Genomic DNA, 26,043 nt, shown 5'->3' on the forward strand with positions numbered 1-26,043 from the left:
TAGATTTGAGAGTAGTAGTAATTGGGAGAAACACATAATTATTCTGATGCCATACAGTGTGCATAAGCTGGGCCTGACTGCACTTCCTTTGTGCAGTTGTTAACTAACCCAAGGTAGACACTCCTGGGACTCAAGTAATTGGGTACCAGATGCCCTTAATGCCAGCATGCCAGAGCAAGCCTGTTAACTGTCCTAATAAGTTGTTTTTACCCAAGCCAATCAGTGTTTTCAAGTTGCATGCAATCCTAGGAGCCTTAAGGATACCAAGCCTGTCTAAACTTCCTGCAAGGTTTTTTTTTTGGTGAGGAAGATTGGCCCTGAGCTAACATCTGTGCCGGTTTTCGTCTATTTTTTGTATGTGGGATGCTGCCACAGCGTGGTTTGATGAGTGGTAAGTAGGTCCATGCCCGGGATATGAACCTGCGAACCCTGACTGCCAAAGCAGAATGCGTGAACTTAACCACTGTGCCACTGGTTCAGCCCCAAGGTTCTTCATTAGGATTTGACATACAGTGAACCCTAGGCAAGAAGTATCATTCCTAACACTTGTTGAGTTTATGTTAAGACCCAGTCAGCCATACTGCTTCCAAAATTCCTCTGAAATACCAAAAACAGTGTACAATTGCAAAGTTTTATTTCAGGACCTTATATAACCAACATACAGTGGCACCTGTCCTGTATAATTAGTTAATTTAACTTTTTAACAATGTTCTTAGCTTTTTCAAAACTCCTTACTGATTTTAAGGAAAAGTAAGATCTGCTTTATGAAAACTTTTTAATTCATACATGTTAGGAAATACAACTGTAAATACATCACAAGTATTTTTGTACTTTGCTACTAGAATATAAGGCAGCCATTCAACAAATCATTCATTACTAATTGAAACAAATCACCTCTAGCCTTAAGTTTTCCAGAGCTTTGAAAAAAACACTCAAAATCTAGTTCAGGGGTTGACAGACATCTGGTAGATAAATATTTTAGGCATTGCAGGCCATTTGGTCTGTCATAACTAAATTCTGCCATTCCCTTGTAGAAAGCAGCAGCAGACAGTATGTAAGTATATGAGCATGGCTATGTTCCAGTAAATCTTGGGTGCAGAAACAAGCGGCAGGCCAGACAGAAATTGGAACAGGCCCCTAATTACTTACGTGACTTGCCTTAGGTCCCACAGCTAATTTCATTAACAAGGTTGAGACAGGTCACTGAGATAAAAGAACAGAGGTCACCAGACTGAGGCTTTTGGTAATAACATGTTTATTATATCATCCAGTCAAGGATACAAACATGAAACACTTCTTAATTTAAGGAGAATATGAAAACATCAGGCAATTCCTAGAGTACTACTACAAATACAGCCTTCACCTACAGTAAAAATTAAGCCATTCAGTCGTTTTGGTCATCATCCCAGTCTTTCTTCCCACTTGGAGGCTTGGGCCCACCGGCTGGCTTTGCCATGATGATCTATGAAACAAAACAAAAATCCTAAGAGTATACCTACAAACTCAACCTTTAGAAAGAGAAAGAATATTTTTCTGTGAGCTCGATTCAAGATTAAGCAGTCATCTTGACACTGCATGTGAAACACTGTAGCATGACTGTTAGCTTCCAGCAGTGCGAGAGTTTCCTGCTGCTTTTGTGGTCGTTAACAGCAACAAAATCTATACACATTAGTGAAGGGCATTCCAAGACAGGTACTTCAATAACCCAATGAGCTAAATGTGAAAAATATTTGCATGCATTACTGGCATAAATCAGTTTGGCACCTGATTTGCTATTTATATGAGGGTCATCTTCCCAACCATCTCTATCCCAATTTCCTTGTGGTTTAGGAGCTTTAGATCCACCTGCTAGTTTTACCATTATAATCTAAAGTGGTTGATATATAAATATATATATATTAAGTTCAACACCGAAATGTTCTAGGTACCTATAAATGAGAACCATTCAAATGGCAAGAAGTATGTTTATAAACAAAAAACTCAAGCACCCAATTCCCTGGTAACTCAAAAAAACAAACCAGGAGTCTCTAATTTATCTGCAATGCACTAAACCCAGCATTTTCCAAGTATAACCATCTAGCATTTTTACAGGATTTATGTTTAGGGAAAAAAAGGGGGTGGTGACAGCTTTGGGGTCAAATAAATTTCAAAGCAAAATGAAGCTGAAACTGAACTAGTTGGCTTTCCTCAAAGTAGAACCCTCAAATTCTAATATACATTCTGAATCTCAAAACTGGAACTACTTATTTGTTGCTTCCCAAATTTATATGATTAAGAGATCTTTCTGTATGCCATCAAGGGGTCTGGCTTGTATCTCAAGAAACACAAACTAAAACATCTTCACTACCACCTCCAATAGATTCCACACCCTTTTCAGAAACTTCAAGAAATCTAAACCTAAAATTCTTGGCATAACATTTTACTAATCTACAGTAAGTTCAAATTGAATTAAAAGCATTAAGTATAATTTTAGAACCGAAGTATAGCTTGATTTTTAAAAAAGTACCTAGAACAGTAGTTCTCAAACTTTAGTACATCATAATTATCAGGAGGGCTTATTTAAAACAGACTGCTGGGCCTCCTTCCAGAGCTTCTGATTCAGTGGGTCTGGGGTGGGGCCCAAGAATTTCTGTTTTTAACAAGTTCTTAGGTGACGGTGATACTGTTGATTTGGGGACCATAATTTGAGAACTAGTGAAATGAATTTTTGAACAAAGATTAATCCAGCTCTACATCATCATCCAAAGCCTAGACCTTAATTTGCAAGTCACTTTCCAGAATATATACTATACAAAATTACATACAACTATCTTAAAGCATACAAGCTTACAGAAACAAACTGGTTCACGTAGTGGGATAGGTTCTTCAGATACAGATTTTACATACAGGGTGCCAAGACCAGGGGCACATAACAAGGAACATCCTCACTCACCGTAAAACAAAAGACACCCTTCCCAGTTTAAAACCAAAATTCACAAGTGCCTTTCTGACCAAAGCACTTGTTATAATTATTGTCTCGCTTGGATAAGTGACATTCAAAAAGTTCCTCAGTTCAGAAACTTGCACTATTACAATTTCTGTTTACCTCATGCTTCAGGTTACTTAGCTTCCCCTGTCCCCTTCTATTTTAACTTGTAGGACAAACATTTCCTTAGCCTTCCATTATCTTTACTTAAAAACTCCAAAAACATATTCTTCCACTAAAAACTACCTGATACATCAATATAAGAACACCCTATTAACACACTGAGTACACGAACATCCAATTTCTGTTTATTTCCAATGAGTTGAAATGAGATATCCAGTTCCACTTTTGGTCATCTTGAGTTAAGAGTAAAGTTCTTCCTTTTACTGAGGGGAAATTAGTTTTGCTGTAACTACCACCAACTAGTCCTTGTTGTGCTTAGAATACATCTAATTTCCTTTCCATTAATTTCTACCTATAACTTGCCTCTTCTAAGATTAATTTGGCGTGATTTTCACGTAATGGATTTATACTGTGTTTCCCACAGTTATAATTTTCTATTCATTAATTAAAGATAATTCATTGCTTAACAATCGGTTCTATAATTTCTAGGAAAATGGATTTAAAGTTTACTAGAAAACATTAAAAAATTTTTTTTTTAAAAAATTATGAATTCTGGTTTATCTCTTGAACCCACAATAGTCTTTACCACTTTTCCTCTGTCACAATTCCTCAAGAAAATGGCAGAAATACTATTATTTTTAACACCTTTAAGATCTTTCAGTACCTCAAGACATAATTTGTCACAGCAGAAAAAATTTCAAACGCCCTGCTCCTATCATCTGCACGGACAACTGGAGGCTTCCTTTTCCTTCAAGTTGGTGGTCTGCAATGTTTGCTTCAGGGCTTTAGGGTCCTTCTTATATTCCATATTAATATTATGTATTAAACTTCCTCTCTAGATTATTTGTATAAAGGGATTCTTAGGTGTAAAAAAGTCTGAAAACTATTAATCTAAATCAGATTTTTTTTTTTACCCATTCCAGTTTAAAAATGGCAAAGGTTTCTTTCACTGGAAAGATTTTCATTTCATATAAGCTGAAATATATTCTGTACAATTTAAAACTATAATAGAAGAAAAAAATAATGTCTTGGGGGACACTTTAGCAGCTCTAAGAGGAAGGTAAAGGAATACTCCTTTGAACAGAATGAGAACTGCACTATGTTCTAGGAAACTACTACTGAACCATATGAAAATTAGTACTTTAAAGATCAAAATTTCACTTTCACTCACCTGATCCACTCTAAGTACAGTGATGGCAGCATTAGTAGCCAGTTTGATAGCCCAATATTTTCCCAGGTAAGTGTCTAGAATACCAGCTTCCAACATGTCCTTTACAGCAGGAACTTCAGCCTGTGAACACAAAACAATTTTCATTCTTTCACTTTAATTTATGTGAAAATGTTTATACTCGATAATAAAAATGCATGGCTCCTTAAATAGTACTAGCAAAGTAACTAGGCAAAAGTAATACCCTATACACACGGTAAAACAAAAGGTTACTAATAAAAACAGAAGGAAAACTAAATTCTTTATCAAACTATTTGTAAAAGCTAATTGTTGTGAAAATCATTTGCTTACAAATCAGAATATTTTTTCACTTTTTTTAATACTTATTACTTCTGTTTTCAGGTTATACATTCACAAAGTAAAACAATTTACGCTCATAATTTTTTTTTTCAAATACCTCAATATCAAATCCAACATTTTTATTTCCTTCTTGATGTACGGCGTAAAGTTTAGAGATTACTTCATTCGCTTTAACTCCAGAATTTTCTGCCAATGCCCGGGGAATAGCTTCAAATGCTTCAGCAAACTTCTTAATGGCATACTGTTCAAGTCCAGGACATGTCTAAAACAAAGGTGTGTGTATTACTGTATTTTATTCAAGCAACAAGAAGAAAGTCAGTTTATACAGAGAAAGCCATACCTCTCCATATGAAGTGATCTGTTTGGCTAACTCAATTTCTGTTGCTCCACCTCCAGGTACGAGACGTTTATCCTATTATAGTAGTCAAAAAAAGAAGGAAAAAAAAATAGATCACTAAGAAGCAGTTTGCAGTTTTCTAATCATCCGATTCCAGTCTGCCACCAGACTAAGAGTTTCCAATCAGGCAATGTTACTCAAATCCTAATTACAAATTTTATAAAAATGGAGTCATTTGGGCAAATTATCTTAATGTACATATATGACAAGGGAGGACCAAAGTTTAAAAATTAGACCAGCGCTATACCTTATCTGCATTTCCAGGTATGGCACTAAGGATAGTGCTTAAGCAACATAAGGTACATCAAAATCAAAACAACCATAAACTATCCCTTTAAAACAGGTAAAAAAAACAAAGTCTTGATTTGCTGTTTATTCCTTTGCATAATCATTCTAGAAAACTATCATACTCATCAGCAATGGACACTTCAGTCTTAAGTAAAAAAGGTGCTTTGCTTTACATAGGCCATTCATTTGGAAGTTCTCAATATTCAGAAGTCTGCCAACTGTTTTTTTGAGGGCTTACAAATTACTAAATCAAGATTACTGCTAATACTAACCCTTGTGAGAACTTTGAAAGTATTAACACCGTCGTCTACTGCCCTTTCTATATCATCCATCAGATTGTCTGTAGAGCCTCGAAGCACTATGGTAGAAATGGCACCATCTTCCTTTTCTGTGAATAAATTAAATATATTTGAGGGTTAAAAAAAAACACCCCACACTTACATATTTTATCATTTTATACATACCATTTTATACTTACCATGCTTAAAAACCACCACCTGTGTGTCTCCAACTTCTGAGAGGTAAACACTGTCACAGTGTCCCATTTCTTTAAGGACAGGAGTTGTCTGTAAGAAAGTAACTGTTGTAATAAAAATAATCCATAGGTTCGACTATCCTTTAATGTCCCAAATACATACCAATCTAGGAAGAGCTGTAGCACCAACTGTTTTACATAGCCTTCTGAGATCCCATTTTGAGTTCAGCCTTTAAAAAAAACAAAACCAAGACCTTCAGAGAAGTTTTAATTCCATCAGATCCCATAATAAAATGCAAAGATTAAACAGGAAACTGTACACTGGTCCCCAAGTCACATACTTTTTATCCTGCAGGTTCAAGCTCAGAATAGGTCTGGATTGCATTGTACAATCCATACAAAGGCATTTATGGCATTATTCTGGAATTGGGAGAGTTCTTGTCTCCTTAGCTTGTCAAGGGTTTATCGTTCTAAAACACTTCGGGCAGTCACCTGTTCTGTGAGGAGGAGAGCTGTGATTTACTCTGCACATTAGAATAGGTGCTCGGAGAGGTAGGAATTGTGTTCCCCATGTGTTTATGGATTAAGTTATGTTCCTCATCCCACACTCCAGCTGACAGTATGCACCAGGTTGTGTCTGCTTTCTTAAGCTATTCCTTTTGCCTGGAATGCTGTTCCCTCTCCGTCTTCAAGTAACAACAGCTATTGATTGGTCTTTCAGCTCTCAGCTTAAATGTAAGTGTTCTCATAGGTATTTCCTGTCCCCCTAAGTAGGTCAAGTCCTTCTGCTATTTGATCCAATACCTTATACTTGCCCTTTTTTAAGTTTTCCTGATGTGCTTAATTTATCTGTTCAGTGTTACATCACCAAAAAGCCATTTACGTTATAGGTTAATATAACACAGCTCTTACCTCACCAACATGATATTGTATTTGTTTGCATAATGAAGAGCCATGTCCGCCACTTTGCCACCTGTCACTATGACATTTGCACCGCTGTCAGCAATAGCTTTGACTTGTGCATCCATGAGGTTTTCTTCTCCCTTACTAAAATTCATTAATTCTTCAGCAGTCTTTATCAATACTGTTCCCTACAGAAAATAAGCAAACGTTCTCTTTAAAACCATTTTACTTCTTTGGTGTTCAAAGTCACAGAATAAGATTTTACTGAAGAATTATGTTAAAGATTTGGGAGGAAATATTAAGATAAATATGCATGCATTATGAAGCAGAATACAAAATCTATATGAAATTAATAGAAACTCAACTTGCTCCTATACAGCTCCACTCCCCAAACTGATGCTCTGTTACAGGCACTTTGGTGGAAAAGTTGGGGAAATACTGTAATTTTAGATACGTTGGGCAGGTGTCTTGGCATTTGTTCTTTGACAAATGTCAACTAGTATACCAAAACAACGTTGTTCTCAAACTTTTTCTAAAATGTAGACTAAATGATCAACCACCCCTGCTACCCTCAAAATCTGTGAAACTTAAAACCATCAACAACTCAGATTTTAATTCTAGGGACGAAGTCAGAAGTGACCTATAAACGTAACCTTCAAACTTCATAACACGTATTTTTAAAAACAAACTTAGCAATTTAAAATTTTATTAGCATGTTTTTGTTTCAGGATGCTACAGAATCTCAACATTTCTTTTAGTATTTTAATGTAGAGCATATAAGTGCTCATATTCTCTTCAGTGAGCATTCTACTGCTGAGTGTGTAAATTCTACCAGAAGTCAGTGACTGTATATTGGAATATAAATAATATCGTCACCATCTAATGTTTCAAATTTAATATTTAGTATTTGAATTAGGTCTTCAAAGAATATGAATCTGATTTTAAAAAACAGGATCCTGCAGTTTTCAATAATTATGCAGTGTTCACTGAGTTAAGAGCAAAGTCTATCTTGAGACTTTAGAATCATAAAACAATCTGAAAGGGCAACCATAGCCTTTTAAAGATTCTGAAGCCTACGTACCTTAGTTTCTGTTATCATGCCATCAAAAGGACAAGAGTACACCGCTATTTTTGCATCTTTGACAGATGTTACATCACCTTCAGTTTCCTTCTTAAAAACCATGCCATGCAATACTGAAGAGGAATGGATACCAGAGCCCTAAGGAGTTGAATAACAAAATCATCAGAGATCTCACGAAAACAACATTAGGGCTAATTTGCTGATTCTGCATGCACCAAAAATATCCTTTCCTAAATAAAGTAATATGCCAAGGCAGTGACTGGGTATAAGGAGTAGGGTGGTAGACACACACAGCACAGCAGTCTACTCAAGGAAGGAACCACTGTGGGAATGAGCCACTGTTATGGAGGTGGAGGAGGGGGTCCTTCAGTGTACTCAGAAGCAGCAAAGATAGAGAGCAACTGCTCTAAGCCATTCATTCACTCATTCACCAAGTACTTGGTGCTGATGTACCAGGCACAGCCATCAGTACTGGGGACAGAATAGGAAACAAAGTTTCTGATCTCAGAAGCATACTATTTAATGGGGAAGGGGCGACCGTACACAGAGGGAGTCAGAAAACACACAACATACATATAAATACACACCCACATAGCTAGCACAGCTGCTTGTGGAAGCCAAACTCAACTACACTAGCAAATGCGAATGTACAAAACCACTACAACGCTAAGTTCTACTATATCAAGCACATACATTTTTATGAAACATATACTCTTATTTCAATACTAACATTAAAGTATGAATTTCATTATTGTAGAGCAACAGGACAACTTCCATCCCATTCAGAAATTGCCTTCTAAGCTTATTGGTATAATTTAGCATAAATGAAGAACGCAAAAAATTAATATTTTGTCTATGTACTATTCTCATCCTTCATGCTGTCATGGAAAAAAGATGACTTTACAAGTAGATAATGTCAAACCCTTTAAAATTTAACAGGTACCACAACCTAGCAATATTAAAATATTATAAATAATGCCTCAAAAGGCAGCAAAGTCTTAAGTGTCCAAAACCTGAGGTAAAATTTAGGTTTAGATTAACACTTTTTTTTTTTTTTGCAAAAAAACAATTGACCTATCTAGATAATGTTAATGCATTTTCTAAACTTACCAGAATCTTACAAACTCTGATGTTATCAACATTGAAATGGCCGGAATCAGGAAAAATAGATACTGTTAAGAAAATGAGACATATCAAAAGATATCTTGGGACAACAACAAGAACATCTTACTCATGTTAAGACATTTTTATTTTGGATCTTTTCATTTACTGCTATTTACTCACCACATGCCTGAGCAATAAGCTTGGCCAGAAACGCTTCGTTACCATATTGTTTACTCATTACAGAGGTATGAAGTAGAGATGATACTTCATCAATATCTCGAAGATTTTTTGCAGAACAACATACCAAATCAGGAAGAATCTCATGGGCTTTTCTGCAGGCAATTTCATAACCTTCTATGACCTTAAATGTAAAGAGCAAAGTTGATTTCTTCTAAGAGATCACTTTGACACAACAAAGCTTACTTTGGTAACCAAATGAAAAGGGATATCGATTTTCAGTATAAAATGAGAAGGTGTACTTCCAGAATATTCATAGCAGAACCTACTAGTTAAAAGTGTATGCTTTGGTGACAGCTCAAATTTGAACGCTAACTTTGTTGCTTACTTGCTAAAACATCTTGACTAAGATTTTCCAACTCAACTTTCATTTTCCTCATATAAAATAAAATGGGATTACTCTTAATAGGCCTTACTCATACGGTTCTTGTAAGGATAGAAGGATATACTGCAAGTGAAGCATATGTACTACAATGCCTGGCACACAGTAAACTGCTCAATGTTAGCTGTTACTATGATAACGATTCTTATTTAAGTTTGAAGCAATAGGGGTGTGTGTGTACATATATATACACACAGACACATACACAGGCAAAAATTAAATAGGAGTACCTTATAAAATGAACACTTGCCTCTGAAACTGACAGGCCAATTCTCAGAAGCTCTTCAGCTAATTCCAGAAGAGCTCCAGCAAATACCAGAACAAAGTTTGTGCCATCTCCCACCTCTTGCTCTTGCATGTGAGAGGCCATTACAATCATTTTTGCCGCAGGATGCTGTACCTGGTAGAAGGGGTTTGAATTTAAATATCAAGTTAAAACATGTGATCCTCAAAGCAATATAAAGTCATTCATTTCCATTCTTCTTAAATTAATACACTGCACTCTGCCTGTGGGCCAGGTAACTCCATTCGATCACACTGCTATAGGCTACTCACAGCGTAGCCACAAGATGACACCCCAAGTCCCTCTAGGCCTACCAGCACAAAGGCATCACTACACATGAAAGCAACTTCCAACTGCACCTTCTTCTGATGGCCAGTCATCCATCTCCATACTTAAGGTTGAGAACATTATTATATGTGCACTAAATTAAAAAACAAAGTAATTCCAACCACTATGTCTAGACTTTTTTTTTTTTTTTAAAAAAAAGGCTTCAGGAGAGCTAAGAGACATCATTTAACTTGGTCATGAGTCTCAATTTCTATGTATACTTTTATTGTAAGGGGTATCAATTGTGGTTTAAAAAAAGGGACTATAAAAAAATGTTTCTTCAAAAAAATGTACCAAAATTGTTTTTTTTTTTTCCCTTAGGGATTTAGATGCTGGTTTTTTGTGTGTTTTTTTTAGAATTGAGCAACATTAGAGCAACAACTGATAGCAGTGAGAAAACTAGAAGTCGACACTACGGTTTTATTCTGAAGACAGTATCCTCATCACACCTGACTAACTCTTGAGAACATCACTGCATGTAACATTCATGGTCACAGTGAAAAGTCCCTCCGCAAACATCATGGGGAATTAAATTTTTGTTCAATACATATTTTTAAGAATATATTGTTATATAAGAAGTTAGAGAAATGTTAACAGATTTATAAGTTTCACTTAAAAGGATTACATTCTGATAGTTTAAGAGCTAAGTTCAGGAAAACTCCTGAGGTTGAACATATCCATCAATTACAAAGCAGCTAGGCGAGGAAGGGCTCTGTATGTTGCTCAGGTCTCACACCTTACATTACCCTGCTGGCAGTATCTATTCTATAGACTCTGTAACATCAAAACTACAGGTGAACCAAGCAAAATTCCACCAACTGATTGTATCATCTTAACAAAGCCAGTGGTTTGACTTTCTTTTTTTAAACCACAGTTTTCAGTATCAGCTGTTTCTGCATTATGGAATAATTCACTTCAGTGTCACACTCTATAGAACAAGACAACATATTCAAATTGGTATGATTATTAGCAAAGACACTTTTGACACAACCAATTCCTCCATAAATTAATAACTCAGGAGATTTTTTTTGAGTGGCTAACACGTTAAAGAGAACTCTATAATTATGAAAATCTGTGTAAAAGATTTTCAAGTTGAAAAAAACAGTCCCTTATTGTCGAATCTGAAATAAGAGGTTTTTCCTCTGTTAAAATATACTCAATTTCTGGTGTCACCAAAATATTTCTTGGCTTTTTAAACTTACTTCTAGCTCTCTTAAAATAGTCGCTGCATCATTTGTCACAAACAGCTTCTCCAGGTGGTTGATAACCATTTTGTTCATTCCTCAAAAATAACAGAAAAAGAAATTCATTACTCAAATCCTTCGCCAAATACCCAAGAAAAATTTAGTCAAGAAATATAAATTTGTATCCATTTCTTAAAACAACTTTGCAAGAACTCAACACATACTAACCTGTTCTTTAAGATTCTCTCATAGCCCCATGGCTTTTCCTGACCACATCCTCCTATTATTTTCCTTTCTAATCTCCTATAATGTTTTCTAGGGAGGATGCCAACCTCATCACATTTTTTGTTCAATAAAAATAAATTATATTAAAATGTACAAAGACCAAAATAATTTACTCAAAAGTATATTTAGTTTTTTGCTTACTCCCTAAATCTATATCAATTCATTTGATGGTAGCAAGCAAGAGAGAGTTTTCTCCCTTAAATTATAATGTCACTTTACGTAAAAGAACTGTTCACCATTTGTCACAATGAACATTAAGTACTATCTCAATAATAACAGCACCATAATTCTTCTATCCTCTCAACAGGATAAAAAGTAACATTCTGATTCCTATTTTTCTAAAGAGATATAGGTTGCCAATTAAAAACTGGAAACACTATACTGGTGTCACTGAATGATGAAATAACTTTCAAAGCCACACTATATGATGGCTAAAACTGTCAATTTAAATATAATATCCTCAGAACAAGTTTGAAAGAGCTAGTACACAAAGTTCTAGTACTGGATCTTTTAAAACGTGAATTTAGAAGTTACCGTTTGGTCCATATGCCGTACGAGTTGTCTGGGCAAGCTCCTTGCAAGCCTGTATATTCCTGTACACAGCCTCTTCTAATCCTGAAAAATGCTGTAAAACAAAACTTCTGATTAGACAGGCCAGTGAAAACAAGAACTGATTCATCTGTAAAATGGAGGGAATAATAAGAGTACCTACTTCACTGGACTGTTGACTCAATCAAGCAAGATTTATGTATGGAAAGCATGGTGCTTGGTATTCAGAAATGATCCATACATTTACTCACTAGTTGAATGAATAAAGCACGACAATTTTAGGCACCACAGGTACCTACTTATATATCAAAACACAAAGCCTGTAATTTTTTTTTGATGCAGTGCAAAGTGCAGGAAGAGTGCTAAGACTGATTAGAGACAGCATATGGAGCCATTTCAGGTACAAACACCTTTTCAGAGTTTACCAGGACCTTCTGACTAAAAGTTGAAATGCAGTATGAACTTTTTCTTACTGTGTTAAAGCCTGAGCATTGTAAAGCCAGCAGTCCCATGTTCACTGGGAATTCCCACTTAATATACCTGTCCCCAAACTCTTTAGGGACTAAAGTGTACAGGCTTTTGAAGTGCAACACAATTCCAATGTGTACCTATTGAAAACCTGCTGAATCGCTCACAGTACTAAAATTCGCAAATTTTACACTGGACTTTTTTTTAGACTTGGGATTTACCTGTGGCCTCAGATAGGTTTCATGAGCATACTGTTCATGTGAACATTTTTCTAGAGCTGCTTTGCCCAAAATAGTAGCCAGTGGCCACATATGGCTATTCAAATTTCAAGTAATTAAAAATTCAGTTCCTCAACTGCACTAACCACAGTTCAAGTGCCCAGTTGCTGCATGTGGCTAGTGGACAGTATATGGGACAGCACTGATACAGAACACTTCCATCACTGCAGAAAGTTCTATCAGTCTGTTCTGGGGTATAAGGCGTGGCTTTTATTAGATAGATAAGAGGAACTGTGATCCTAAGAAGGTTAAGAACCACTTTAGAAGCAGCGTCTTCATCGACAAGGGACAGACTCTTCCAACAGCATTTAGTCTGATCTCTTGGCTTATACTCTTACATCATCTCGCTTCCCCCAGGAACAGCCCTCTGATCATCAATCAGATGCCATCAAACCCTTCAGTAGTTTCCCGTCACTCTCAGGATAAGATGTAAATCCCTCCTCAGGGTTACAAGGCCCCATAGGTTTGGCCACTGCCTAAGGCTATTGTAAGTTCATCTCTTCCATTCTTGCCTTCCCTCGGTGACCTTCAGTACCATCACCTTTCTTACTGCTTCCTTTTAACAGGTCAAACTCATTCTACCCTCAGGGTCTTTGTACTTACTGGTCCTTCAGTCCAGGACACTCCTCTCTTTAGTGTTGGCTGGTTCCTTCTGTCATTCAGAAACTGAGCTAAGAGCTCTTCCCTGAATATCTTATTTAATTGTTCTATCTACCTTGGACCCTTGCCTTTTTTTGGAGGCAGTCTTTCTTTCTTCTTGCCATTCTCTCCCACAGTACTGTTTATTTCCTTTGTCACTACTTTAAATTAGCCTTATTTATTTGACTATTATTTCTGCTTCAGGAGAATAGAAACTACGAACAGTTTTCAGCCTGAATTTTTAAAGAAAGAGTAACCAGTCGATGTCATTTTCAGCCAATTTGTTTCACCAATACTGACATTAAACCCCGATATTTATTTAGTATACTCGTGTTATCCCCGAAGTGCATCCTGCCAACAAGAACCTAGTTCCCTAAAACTTAAAGTATTTTTAAAAATTATGCTCTTGAAATTACGTTCAAGACCTGGCCATAAAACAAAGCAGTCTCATCAATTCAGGCCAGGGCGTCACTTATCTGCGAGTTACACACGTAAGCTGGACAGTTACGACTTAAAGGTAGCACCTTTTGGTCCAATCTCAATTTAAAGATGAGGAAAGAAAGACTCTGGTGGGCAAGTTTTACAAGGTAGCTAGCATAAGTTGAGACAAGAGCTCATTTGGGTTGTAAGTGATGTTCGTCCTACTATAATGCACTAGTCTGCGAACTAAGCGCGGAACCCTCTGTTTCTCATTTGGAAGGAAGGTGCCAAGAACCGGCCCTTGCTCCTCGCCTCTCCCCTCGAATCGCCCAATCCTCGAACTGTGTGTCAATCGGCTCGGCAGTCGCCCAAAGCAATCTCACCTCCCGGTTACTGATGCAGGGAAGATGCACAAGGGCGTTACGCTTGCCCAGTCAGTTAGCGCAAAACGGGAATCCTGCGGCCTTGCCCCTCACCCGCCGCCTCTGCCCCCTCGACCCTCCCCGGGGTCGGAGAAGGACGGAAATGTCCGCGGGCCGCGGCGGCCAAGCCCTCCCGAGAACACCTCCTTTTCCAGAACCTTCTCTTCCTCCGACGACTGTCCGGGGAGCACGCCGGGCGCGTTACTAGGCCCTGCTCCCTCGCTGCGGCCACCGCAGCCCTGCGCCGGCTCTCCCACCTCACCCTCCCTTCCTCACCTTCGCTCCTTCCTTGAGCATCTGGGCAAAGCCCGGGGCCTTGGGGACGTGAAGCGCCATGACCAGTATGCAGAGACCCTTCACGCGCTCACTCAGATCCGGAGGCAACGAGAGGGACGCACAGCCTCCTGGGAACGCAGCGTGCCGCGGCCTCACGCCCCTCCTCTTTCTCCAGCGGGGCCCGCCCCTTCCTCAGCCGCCTGGTCTGAAGCCTCGCGAGAAAGAGCAGTTCCCGCAGCCCAGACTGGATTGACGATCCTCGATCAGGTCGATCGATCGGGCCGATCGCAGATCGCGCCTTCGGTCGTCCGGCCGACGCAGGTGCAGGCGGACCACGCTGTTGTGGCTGGTTCGCGACTGCGCAGTCGAGAGTCCGTGGACGGCACGTTACGTGTTTCCATTTCTGATCTAGAAGGAACGCCTGTCTCCTAAAATTAATTTCCGCTTAATTTTCCAGACCCACTGGCAGCGTCAGGGCAGGTGTTCCCTTTTTTCCTGAGGCAGAGCATCTGCCGTCATCCCCCCAAAATCTATGGTTGGGCGTCTGCTCTGTCTTGGGCTCTGTAGGAAGCGCTGGGACCGGAAGGTGATAATTAAGAATTGTAAGGATAACTAAGTACTGAGTGCCCATATGTGTCAGGGTCTGTGTTATTAGCTTTACGTGCGATATCTCAGCGAATGGTCAAACTTAGGGGTGAACTATTATCTCCATTTGATAGAAGCGGAAAGTGAAGTTTACAAACGACAATGTGTCCAAGATCCTAGGGCTGGGAATGTTAAAAAGAGGATTCCTAGCCAGATGAGACCCACGGCGAAATGCATGTTCTTAACCACTGTTGGTAGTCCTCTTTTCTGCTTTTTCCTGGAAATATGTCTCTTTCTTTCCCAGAATCTTTTAAAACCTGATCTCTGTCTTCCCGCGTCAACACGTGGCTGATTTTAAAAATATGGAATGGTCATAGAGCACTTTTAAGAATAACCTTACACTGAAAGCAATCCACTTTCATTGCAGAAAATACAGAAAACGCGAAGCAGAACGTTTTGCCTCCACTTTTGTTCTTGAACAGGTGCAAATTACTTTCTTTAAATTGGGACAGATTTAGTATGCCATAAAACTGAAAGGGGTTAAAAATGAGAATTGATAAAATTTAATTAAGTAAAAATGACTAAGGAATCAAATCTTGATAAGGACCATGGAAAATTAAACTTGAGGACAAAACAATTGATGAATCAAATTTCCATGCAAAGTTTATAATAAAAAATTGATCTAACATTAATTTTAATCCATTAAAAAGGAAATTGAAATCAATTAAAATCTTATGTATGGTAATTTGTCAAGAAATTAAATTGATTTAATTACTAAGAAGAATGCTTTTTAGATGAAAATTCATTAATTTTGTATTATTTGGGTTAAACTGTGTATTCATAATTATAGGATCAAAATATCAAGGGCAAAATTTTCATTGGATCCAAGTAGTTGGTCAAATATTCCTCACCCGGAAAAGAAAAGAAACACAAATCCTTACTGTGGCTGCAGGCCTTAGGTTCTGGTCCCTGCTTAGCTCACATGTATCTTCCTCTCTGTCTTCTGGCCATAGTAGCCCAAATAGTTGATCCTGTCTTTTACCTCTTCTGCATCAGGGGCCTTGCTTCTGCTCTTTTCTCTAGGTAGAGTGCTCTCCCATTTCCTTTTGGCTGAGTTAATTCTACCTCATAAAGACACACTTTCATTAGAAAGCTTTCTGTGACTCCCAAGATGTTCCCTGTTAGTCACTTTCCTAACATCTGTCCTCCTTCAAAGCACTTATCACAGCTGTAATGACAAAATTATTTGTATTCTTTGTCAACCAGTAGGTAGGTGCTGTATTGCCATCACCTATCACTGGGCATTGTGTGGGGTAAAGTCTCGATAAATAGTTGTTGAATGAATGAATGGATGACCAAATGGGTGTCTGGAAGAGGAGACCAAAGAATTGGGAGGTGTGGTCTCTGTTCCTCTCATCCAGAAGTACATGCTGTAAAACTAGAGAACATCACAAAGCAATCGAAATGGTTTGATTAGGAGTTTGCAAAAGGCCAAGAAGGCTGCAGGCTTCTGCTATTTTGATTCAAGAGCCCAGGACCCTCGTGCTAGGTACCAACTGAAAATATGGCCTCCAGCATCCAGGGGAGAGCCAGGGCCTTGTGGATTGGGAGTGTCTGCCCCCTCGCCTCCCCATTCAGGAAGAACTGCACTCTTGGGCTGGCGATGTCTAAGCCAACTCAAGACTCTGATAAGGACTCAGGTCACCATTTGTTTCCAGTGACTTTGTTTTTGTTTTTCCCCACTTCTTTTGTTTGCCTAAAGTTTTAACTTCTGTACTTCACAATTGTTTTAATGTCTTTGCCTCATCTATATATTTTAATTTATTTGGTATTCTTATTTAATTTTACCGACTCCCATCAAATCTTTACTCTTCTGACTTTTCTCCCCTCCCCCATATGTATTATTTATTTCATGTTACAGTATCATCCTAGTTTTCACTATTTTTCCATCAAAATTTAATTCTTTTTATTTGACTTTGGATTTTTATGACTCGTTTTGTGTTGGCTTATTGTTTAACTTCAATTTCTTTTTTTGTGAAAATCTCTTAATTTTCCTTTATAAATTTAAAGTTTTTCTCAAATTTTTAATCAAATTTCTTTGGACTTAAGGCAACCCCTGTTCTCTCTTGGAGTTTGGAAATAGTCACCAAAGTGAAATCTGAGTCAGGCGACTGGGATTCAAAGTATCATGGACTTTGGAGGATATGGCTTAGTGTGAAAGCCCAGACATTCTTGTCTCTGATCGCTGCTTTGCCCTAAATTGGAATGGCGAAGCAGAAAAGAGGACGATAGACTTTTTAAGGGTTAACTTCGTGTAAGCAAGAAAGGTGGCCCCATGTCAGTCACCCACCAAGCCAGATAACTCCCTCCAATTGGAGGGTAAGGAGTGAAGCAGGAAGCCAGGAGGATTGGGGAAAACCAATAGAGTATGAAGAAGTACTCTTCCAGTGTAATTGTTATTTTTGTGTCTTAATTTCCCCGTAAACCTCCCATTCCTAGCCTTCTATGTGTGGGGTAGGGGTGAGGTCGGGGGTTAGATTGGGCCTCAGACTTCCATGTTGATCCCATAGCTTCGTGAAGTTTCTGTCAAGAAACAAGGCAAGGTCAGGGCCAACTCCTGACTGATTTGGCTGGTAAAGATACAGTGAGCCACTTTTAGAATCAGACAGTTTATCACTTACATTGACAATGAAAGGAAGATGGCCAAAGGTCCCAGCTCCTTGAGGTCATTATCCCACACATCAAAAGAATAACACTGAACCAGAGGAAGCAGGAGACTGTAATGCAAGTTGTGGGATACCCAACTGCTGAGGAGCTAACTCTGGCCTGTAGCCACTCAGTTTTATATTCTGCCTCTCTCTACTGCAGGAGGGTACGGCAGGATGATCCACACCTCATCAGAACACTGGAGATGATGAAAAACTGCCTCATGACAGCTTCCTAAAGGGCATAGGGAGGTAAGAGGGAAATGGCCTCAGAGAAGCTCTTCATAGGCCTCCCATCCACTTGTGTTCCAGGAAGATCACAAGGCATTCTGCCAAGACTCAGATTAGCTTGGGGCAAGCCTTTGCCTGCACGGTCTGTGTAGAAACATGCAAAGTTGCCATGGCACCATGGCAGAGCCATTCCACTAAAGGATCTTGGCACTGTTTCTCCTTGTGGCTATCCTCAGATGGCTTACTCCAGTGATGTTCCTTGTGCTCAGGCCTGCCTTGCGATTCCATTTGGATGCTTACCTTTCCTGCCCACTCTTGTAAGGTAGTACTTTTCCAGCCCCATGTTGCGAGAGATCTCACACCCTTTGGTTATCCTTGATTATTTCCTGACACGTATAGAATACTGGCATCCTAAAATATCACCAAGACAATATGTTGCTGAGACAAAGCTGACAGCTCTATTCTACTGCAGTCAGAGGACTATTTTGTCAGAGTCTTAGGAGCATCTCAGTTGGGGAGGGGTGTGCAAAGTTAGGATATTTATAAGTTTTTGAAGTCTGGTTAAGGAAAGTCTGTCAATGCAGAAGCATGGGAGGTTTGAGTAAAGATCACGATATAGGATTGATGGGCACAGCAAGGTAAGGATTTGGAGGCAGTGGGTTCAAAGAGTCTTGGGGGTTCATGAAACTGTCATTTGATGCTTTCTCTTGAAGAGTTGATGGATCTTTCAGGAAGCTTCTGGAATGAAAAATATAGTTATTTGCAACTTTTGGAAGGGGGGCTCAGGAAGATTATCCCTGAGCTAACATCTGTTGCCAGTCTTCATCTTTTTTTTTTTTTTGCTTGAGGAAGAGTTGCCCCGAGCTAACATCTGTGCCAGTCTTCCTCCACTTTATACATGGGTCACTGCCACAGCATGGCTGATGAGCAGTATAGGTCCCTGCCCAGGATTTGAACCTGCAAACCTGGGCTACAAAAGTGCAGCATGCTGGTGGGGGGAGGGCAAAAGTGGTGACTAGGCTTACATGTGAGGGGATGGACTCAGTTTTTGGGTGGTGAACATGATGTAATCTACACAGAATTCGAAATATATTATGATGTACACCCGAAAGCTGTATAATGTTATAATCCAATGTTACTGCAATTAAAAAAATTTAAAAAAGAGAGAAAAAAAGAAAGTGGAATGTGCTGAACTCAGCCACTACATCATGGGGCTTGCCCTCAGTTATTTACAACTTTTATCTTCCTGGGCCAGTGATTCCTAGAATAAAGTTATGCTGATGGAAACATTGGAATAGTAAAGTCATACTAATATAGACAGCAAGCTATGTGGGTGTAGATGGTTTCAGTTGTCACTCTTGACACTTTTTTCTAGGGACAATCAAAGAGGATCTTCTCCAGATGATTGAATCTCCTGTGAGCTCAGCATCAGGTACGGTATCTTGGTCCAGAGAGCCTGTGTTCCAAATACTGGTGTGGTGGAGGCCATGTTTAGATTCAGAAGAGGCAGCTAGACTGATGCTGAGCACATATAGGCACATGCAGATTTGCTGATATCAGTCCCTACGCCATGACCAATATGTCTATTTTCTATTTTTGGTTGTTTAGCTGGAGGTTGTTTTCCTTCCAAGAATAAGATTCCTCTACTAGAATATGGCATAGTTGGGGCCTAAAAAAAGGTTCTTATATTACCTTATGTTAAAAACCTCAAGCAAACTTTCTCTGTTTATTCTGGCTGTGTTAATCATTTGACTGCAGGAGGCCTTATAGCTAAGGTTTTAGGTCCCTCTTTTCCTAGTTATAGGGAAAATATTTCAGAAGTAAGGAGGTGCTAGTGATGCTCACATTTTTCAAACTTCTGGTGGGTGGAGGATGATGGCCAACAAACACTCTTAGTCAGCTCAGGTTCCCATAACAAAATAAACATAGACTGGGTGGCTAAAACAACAGAAATTTATTATCTCGCAGTTCTGAAGGCTGAGAAGTCCAAGATCAAGGTGCTGGCAAGGTAGGTTTCATTCTGAGGGCTCTTTTCTTGGCTTGTAGGCAGCCACCATCCTGCTGTGTGTGAGGTCTCTGATGTCACTTCTTATAAGGACGTTAATCCGATTGTATCAGGGCATCACCCTTATGACCTCATCTAACCTTAATTACATCCTTACATCTCCAAATACAGTTACATTAAGAGTTGGGGTTGCAACTTATAAATTTGGGGGGAACACAATTCTGTCCATAGCATTCCCTATTCTCTTAGGAATTTTTTTTGTCCTGATTAATTTCTCTGATAAATCAGGTGAGATTTGCCGTGATGCATATATTGCCCTTATCAGACCACCTGCTGTCTGCTTGGGTATTGGGCCACATTTCTGTCATCTTTGGACGTTCACTGATTCTGTGAACCCCATAGCAGGAAGAACCATTTGAACACCTAGCCTGGTAAAAAACAGATGGAGACGTGCCTCAAACCTCGAACCGTTGAGAGAGAGAAGATTAACCTTCCCCTCAGCTACTTCTATGGGGACCTCAGGGACATGTTGAGTGGTAAATTCCTCCCCAACTTCCTTTGCCTATGGAGTCTGCTCATTTTGAATGCTAACACACAGGATAAACCTGGAGAGTTCACATAGGATAAACATGGGAGCAGTGGTGTGTGAGTTAGGCACTTCAAGCTTGCAAGGAAAGGAAATTTACCTGCTAGGATCACTGTAGAGGGTGTGGTTTATTAAGGATTATAAAAAAGTAAGAAATCGCACAACTGTCCCCAGAGCCAGATAACTTTTCTTGGATACCGCCATAGGCTGGGCGTCTCTGAGTTACCATTCTCATAGTTTAGTTTATCTCTGTTTCTATGGCTTCTACCAAAGTGGCATCTGCTTCTCGTCACCTCTTTCCACTGCTGACCTCTTTTTCTTCTCCCTACGTCTTAGCTTTGGCTTGCTTCCTTTTCTCTGTATCTCTCAGCTTCCCCGCCCCCTCAGGTGGGTCTCTGTGTGTTTCAGTTTTAAATATCCAAGAGAGAAGATCTGGTTGGTTCAGTTTATTGCTATCCAATGAAAAAGTCCCTAGGTTCTGCTGAATCCTCAAGTCAAGGATACCACCAGCCTCTATGGCTGCCTTGGCCTAAGTAAGAATTCTGGGTACACTCAATGGTGACCAGGAAGCCAGGATCATCTGTAACCTTAGTGTAAGGAATGCTTTGTGACTGTTTTGTCCCAAAGTGAGTTATGAGTGTGGCCCACATTCAGAGTTTCATAAGTAGTCTAGTCAATCTGTTCGAGGCTATGCTGTGCTTCATAGCTCCCTTAGAATTTTCTGGATGAAGGTAAAAATAAAAAGATATGAAATATATTATAGTTAATCACTCCCTGTTCATTACCATTCTGAGAATGGAGATCGTGAACTGGCTGAAAGTGATCCTTTTCCTCTTATTTAAATGTTGGCTGCGTTGCTGTGGTTCCTATTTGTGCCTAGCATGATTGAGCTGTTTAGAGTATGAGAATGAGGAAGGTGAAATGGAGTCAGACACATTTAAATTCTATTGGTGATGCCTTAGATCACTGGAGAATGATGAAATCTCTACCTTAGGGCACTTGAGACAGAAGTTTCCCTTCAGCTTTTACGAATGGATTGTTGATAAACTAGAATGGTGTTCATCAGTCCCTCTTTTAGTAAAATTGGGAGTTCCTGCCATGGTTCCTCTGATGGACTTGCTAGACTGACTCGCTTGTCCTGTATTACAGAGGCCAGAGAGTGGAAACTGTGTTTCCTAGGTTCTCTTGAAGTTCTGGTTCTGAATCTAATAAGTCTCCACCAGTTAGATGCCTTCATGTGAGGGTTGGAAGGTGGTAGGGAGACAAGGTCTATTTTCATGCTTCTTTGGTAGTTTTGCCAGCGAGCGGAGTCATTAGAGGACGCATTTTTGGCATCACTATTGCAGTAGTTGCTCTGTGTGGAGGGGCAGCTGAGGAGATGGGGACAACTTCCTCCTCCTGGCTTCTTGCTCTCTAGATCACAGCTGTGAGGGTGTGTTCTTGATCTCAGGCCATCCAGCAGTGACTTCTGATTCTCTGTCTTTCTGATCATACAGAAAATATACCTCCCAAGGAAGGGCAGTTCTGTGACATTCAGGATTTATTCCTGGAGGCCCATCTTAGAGCTGGCTTCTCCATCCCACAGTGGGTTTTTGAAGCATCTGATTCTTTGTAGTAAAACCATTTCTACTTGTAATACCTAGAGTGGTTTCTGTTTCCTACGTGGGACACTGATTGAGACAATTCCTGTGTTTATGATCGTTAGGAAGCTGAGAACAGTCATGACCAGGCTTGTGAGCTAACATGTGAGATGAAATTCGGAAGTCATTTAGGGTCTTGCCAAATCCAATTTTCACTCTTGATTTTCAAAAATTTTTGGTTTTTAAAAATTAATCCCTTGTGGCTGGCCTGGAACTGAGAATCAGGAATGATTTTGAGACGAACCTGATGAGGAAAATTGAAGAAGCCCCAATATCGAGCAATATGAGAGACCCCCTTTTCTCAAATTTTTAATTTGAGATAAAATGCTTCTCTCTAGTACATGCAGGAAACATTTATTTTCATAGTCTTACTGATTAAAAAGTTCAAATGAAAAGTTACCTCGTGAAGATTTTCTGTTACTAAAATTGTTTATGGTCTGCTGGTAGCTGGCCTTTCCAACTTTGCTCTGATGGACCAAAGTATGTATATCTCCCACTTCCCCCCTTTTTGAAAAAAAGATAAATCCTCCACTCTTTTCAAATTATGGATTTATCAGATTACTGTTTTTTTCTTTTAAACATTTTAGCTAGTTTCCCATGACACATTGCAAGTCTGGGTTTCTCAGGCCAATATTCTATGCAAAGAGCAGGCTTTTGACAAGGCTGTTCCACAGTAAATTACTTTTCTTTCTGTATATTTCATGCGAAATCTTTCATGAGCAAGACATGATTGTTCACAGTTTTATTGATCTTTACTTGGTATTTGACTCTGTGGATGGGAACCAGTTGTGGGCTAAACTCTACCATAATGAACCCAGTCCTAATTCTTACGTAGAATTTGCATCTTAACACCAGTGCCAAGATTTGGGCGTGGAAGAACAGTCTCCTGATCAATTAAAGAATTATGTAAAGATGAGTGAAACAGGCATGTTTTGACCCTTTCTTTTTACTTGTTTCTTAGTATTCAATATTACTTTTGGATGAGCTAATTGACTCTCCCCTCTCTCCCATTAAAAGTAAAAGTAGCAAGTATCATCTACTAATAATATCAAGCTCCAGAAATGACTTTGTCAGCGCTTGGTCCTCTTTTCTAATACTGCATAAAGGAATGGCTTAAATTCAGGTGCTGTAGCAGTTAGCAACTGCTGTATCAGTTAGCAAGAACAAACCACTGCAAAACTGAGTGGCTGAAAACAGCTGCCTGTTATTTCTCACAAGCCTGGGGCCGGGTGGGCACTTTGGTTCATCTGGACCAGACTTTGCTGTATTAGGCAGGGGTTGCTTTTGTATCTGCACTCAGCCGATGGGTGGGCTGGGGAGTGGTAGGTTAGGAGGCCTCAATGGGGACAATTCAGCTTTGCCTCACCTGGTCTCATCCTCCAGCTGGCTGCCTGGGCTGGTGCTTGTGGAAATGGAGGGTTCCAAGAGAGCAACCAGAAATGTGCAAATACTGTGTTGAATTTGCTACTATCTCATTGACTGAAGTAGGTCACACGGCCAAGTCCAGAGTCAGTGTGGGCAGACAGAATCAAATTGTGGAGAGGCAAAGAAGCAAGAAAATTGAGGACAATAGTGCTGTCGATCCACCATAGTCACTCAAACCCTAATCATCCTTTTTGGCAAGAATTTTCCAACACTCATTTGCTTTGTATTCAACAAGTCCACTCAGGGAGTTATTTTAGGAAACTATCCAAACGAATTTACCTGGTAGGATTCATTAGAAAGCAATATTACTTAAATTAAAATTTTCTTTTGATGCTTTACTGAGATTTTTTTTTCTTGAACCACAATAAATGACTGTTAATATTTGTATTGAAAAGATTGAGGCTAAAAATGAGTGTGATTGTTCTTTCTGTTGTAGAGATTTGTGGTCTTACTTTTCCATTTATTTATATTTTGAAATTAATTCTGAAATTTTTGGAAGGCACGACGTTGGTCCTTTCTAAAGGAGATTAGGCATTTGCCTTTGTTAGTTCCTCAATTTTCTCTGCCTTACTCTACTACCCAGAATATCTGTGCCCTGGATTCTAGTTTGAAAATGTAACTTTTAACCATCTTTTACCTAATCTTTATCAAAGCCTAATTGCAAAAATTTATGTTTGAGGGAAATTCTCTGAATACTATGCAGTACACTCTCATTTAGAATAAATTTTGTCCTTGGATCAAGCCAGACCATCAACGTTCTAGTTCTTTGGAGAATTGAGTTTGACAAATTGCATTTTGGTATCACGCCATTGTTGTATAATAAAGGATAGTAAAAGGGACAGCCAAATGTAGTGGACTGTTGTCTCTACTCTAGGCCAGATTTTGTGGATGTCAAACATTTCATTACATGGTATTCTTTTTATATGACCTGTGGGGAAAATTACCTCATCATTCAACCATTGATTTTATTTTGTGCCCTCTAAGAATCTTATTGTTTTGTATCTCTCTTAAACTTTGAGCCAAATGTGTAGCCCAGCTCTACCAAATATGTAATATTATGGTATGATATTTCTATATACTGCTTACCACTTGGTTTTATTATTTTCTTGCTTATTCTTTCTTATTCTGCCCAGACTATCTCAACCTAAAAAAAAAAAATCCTTATTGATTTTACGTGTTTTTATAAACCACGTAAAATCCTTGATGGAATGAGGAGAGGTAGATACATATATATATATGTATACATGTATTTTTTTGCTGAGGAAGATTTGCCATGAGCTGACGTCTGTGCCAGTCTTCCTCTATTTTGTATGTGGGACACTGCCACAGCATGGCCACCAATGAGTGGTCTAGGTCCATGCCCAGGAACTGAACCTGGGACGCTGAAGTGGAGTGTGCCAAACTTAACCACTAGGCCACAGAGCCAGCCCCATAAATATATTTTTTGAAGTGCTAGTTTATGGATTTACACATGGTTTGAGGATGATTAAAAAGGTTAGAAACCTGCTTCAGAATGATTTTTTTAAACTAATTTAGGAAGAGGAATTTACAATTTTTGCTAGAAATACAACCACACTATAAGTAGCACAACACCAAAGCATAAAACAAACTTGAGACTTTCTTCCATTACTATACATCGAATCCATTAAAAACAATCGGCAAAATAAAGAATTATTGTAAAATTTTTTTCCTTAAGGTACACACACTAATTGATTCATATAAGGTGGTCCCTGGGGCCAGCCCCAGGGTGGAGTGGTTAGGTTTGTGCGCTCTGATTTGGTGACCCAGGGTTTCACTGGTTTGGATCCTGGGCATGGATATGGCACCGCTCATCAAGCCATGCTAAGGCAGCATCCTACATACCACAACTCGAGGGACCCACAGCTAGGGTATACAACTATATGCTAGGGGGATTTGGGGAGAAAAAGCAGGAAAAAAAAAAGTAGATTGGCAACAGTTGTTAGCTCAGGTGCCAATCTTAAAAAAATAAAAAAAGATGGTCCCTGATTTCTTTTAGGTACTTGGCCCATCAGCTAGTACTTATTTTTGTGGTTGGATTAGTAAGGATGCTTGATGGTTCAAATGCTTGTTAGTCATCGTCATCTTCACTTCTCCTATTCTTAATGTTTTGGCTATTTTTATTACAATAATTTCCACTAGGATTTTCATTAGAGTCAGTCATTAGTCTCAGGGGAATAAAATTAAGAAAGGATCTATGTGTCTATTTATGTAGTGGTTGGCTAGAGCAATTA

At 39.0% G+C, this 26,043-nt stretch overlaps 1 protein-coding gene and 1 long non-coding RNA gene across 3 annotated transcripts in view; one reads left to right on the top strand and one right to left on the bottom strand.

Annotated features, from left to right (window-relative positions):
* Window positions 1-1,238: 1,238 nt before the first annotated feature.
* CCT8 (chaperonin containing TCP1 subunit 8) lies at window positions 1,239-14,855 on the bottom strand. Its single transcript, XM_014866392.3, has 15 exons — window positions 14,615-14,855; window positions 12,097-12,187; window positions 11,296-11,375; window positions 9,734-9,883; window positions 9,045-9,225; window positions 8,871-8,932; window positions 7,761-7,898; window positions 6,689-6,867; window positions 5,940-6,006; window positions 5,780-5,867; window positions 5,574-5,689; window positions 4,957-5,028; window positions 4,714-4,878; window positions 4,260-4,379; window positions 1,239-1,462 (listed from the first exon to the last, which is right to left on the bottom strand). The coding sequence occupies exons 1-15, from the start codon at window positions 14,672-14,674 to the stop codon at window positions 1,385-1,387; spliced, it is 1,647 nt and encodes a 548-aa protein (XP_014721878.3). The 5' UTR covers window positions 14,675-14,855; the 3' UTR covers window positions 1,239-1,384.
* Window positions 14,856-15,076: 221 nt separating this feature from the next.
* The window catches only part of LOC139040976 (uncharacterized), a 57,462-nt gene continuing 46,495 nt past the window's right edge, over window positions 15,077-26,043 (top strand). For both annotated transcript variants that reach the window (XR_011495370.1, XR_011495371.1), the window contains exons 1-3: window positions 15,077-15,216; window positions 18,068-18,156; window positions 19,511-19,567. This is a non-coding gene — a long non-coding RNA (uncharacterized lncRNA). The remainder of the gene's footprint in view (window positions 15,217-18,067; window positions 18,157-19,510; window positions 19,568-26,043) is intronic.

The sequence above is a fragment of the Equus asinus genome, chromosome 18 (assembly GCF_041296235.1).
Source record: "Equus asinus isolate D_3611 breed Donkey chromosome 18, EquAss-T2T_v2, whole genome shotgun sequence".
Classification (NCBI taxonomy): domain Eukaryota; kingdom Metazoa; phylum Chordata; class Mammalia; order Perissodactyla; family Equidae; genus Equus; species Equus asinus.

Bases quoted from the DNA above. Each gene is read 5' to 3' on its own strand.
- CCT8 (XM_014866392.3), bottom strand. From the start codon at position 14,674: ATGGCGCTTCACGTCCCCAAGGCCCCGGGCTTTGCCCAGATGCTCAAG. The intron at 11,376-12,096 runs GTAACTTCTAAA...GTTATTTTTGAG, and splicing joins TACGGCATATGGACCAAACG to GAATGAACAAAATGGTTATC. The intron at 6,868-7,760 runs GTACGTAGGCTT...TATTTTCTGTAG, and splicing joins GCATGATAACAGAAACTAAG to GGAACAGTATTGATAAAGAC.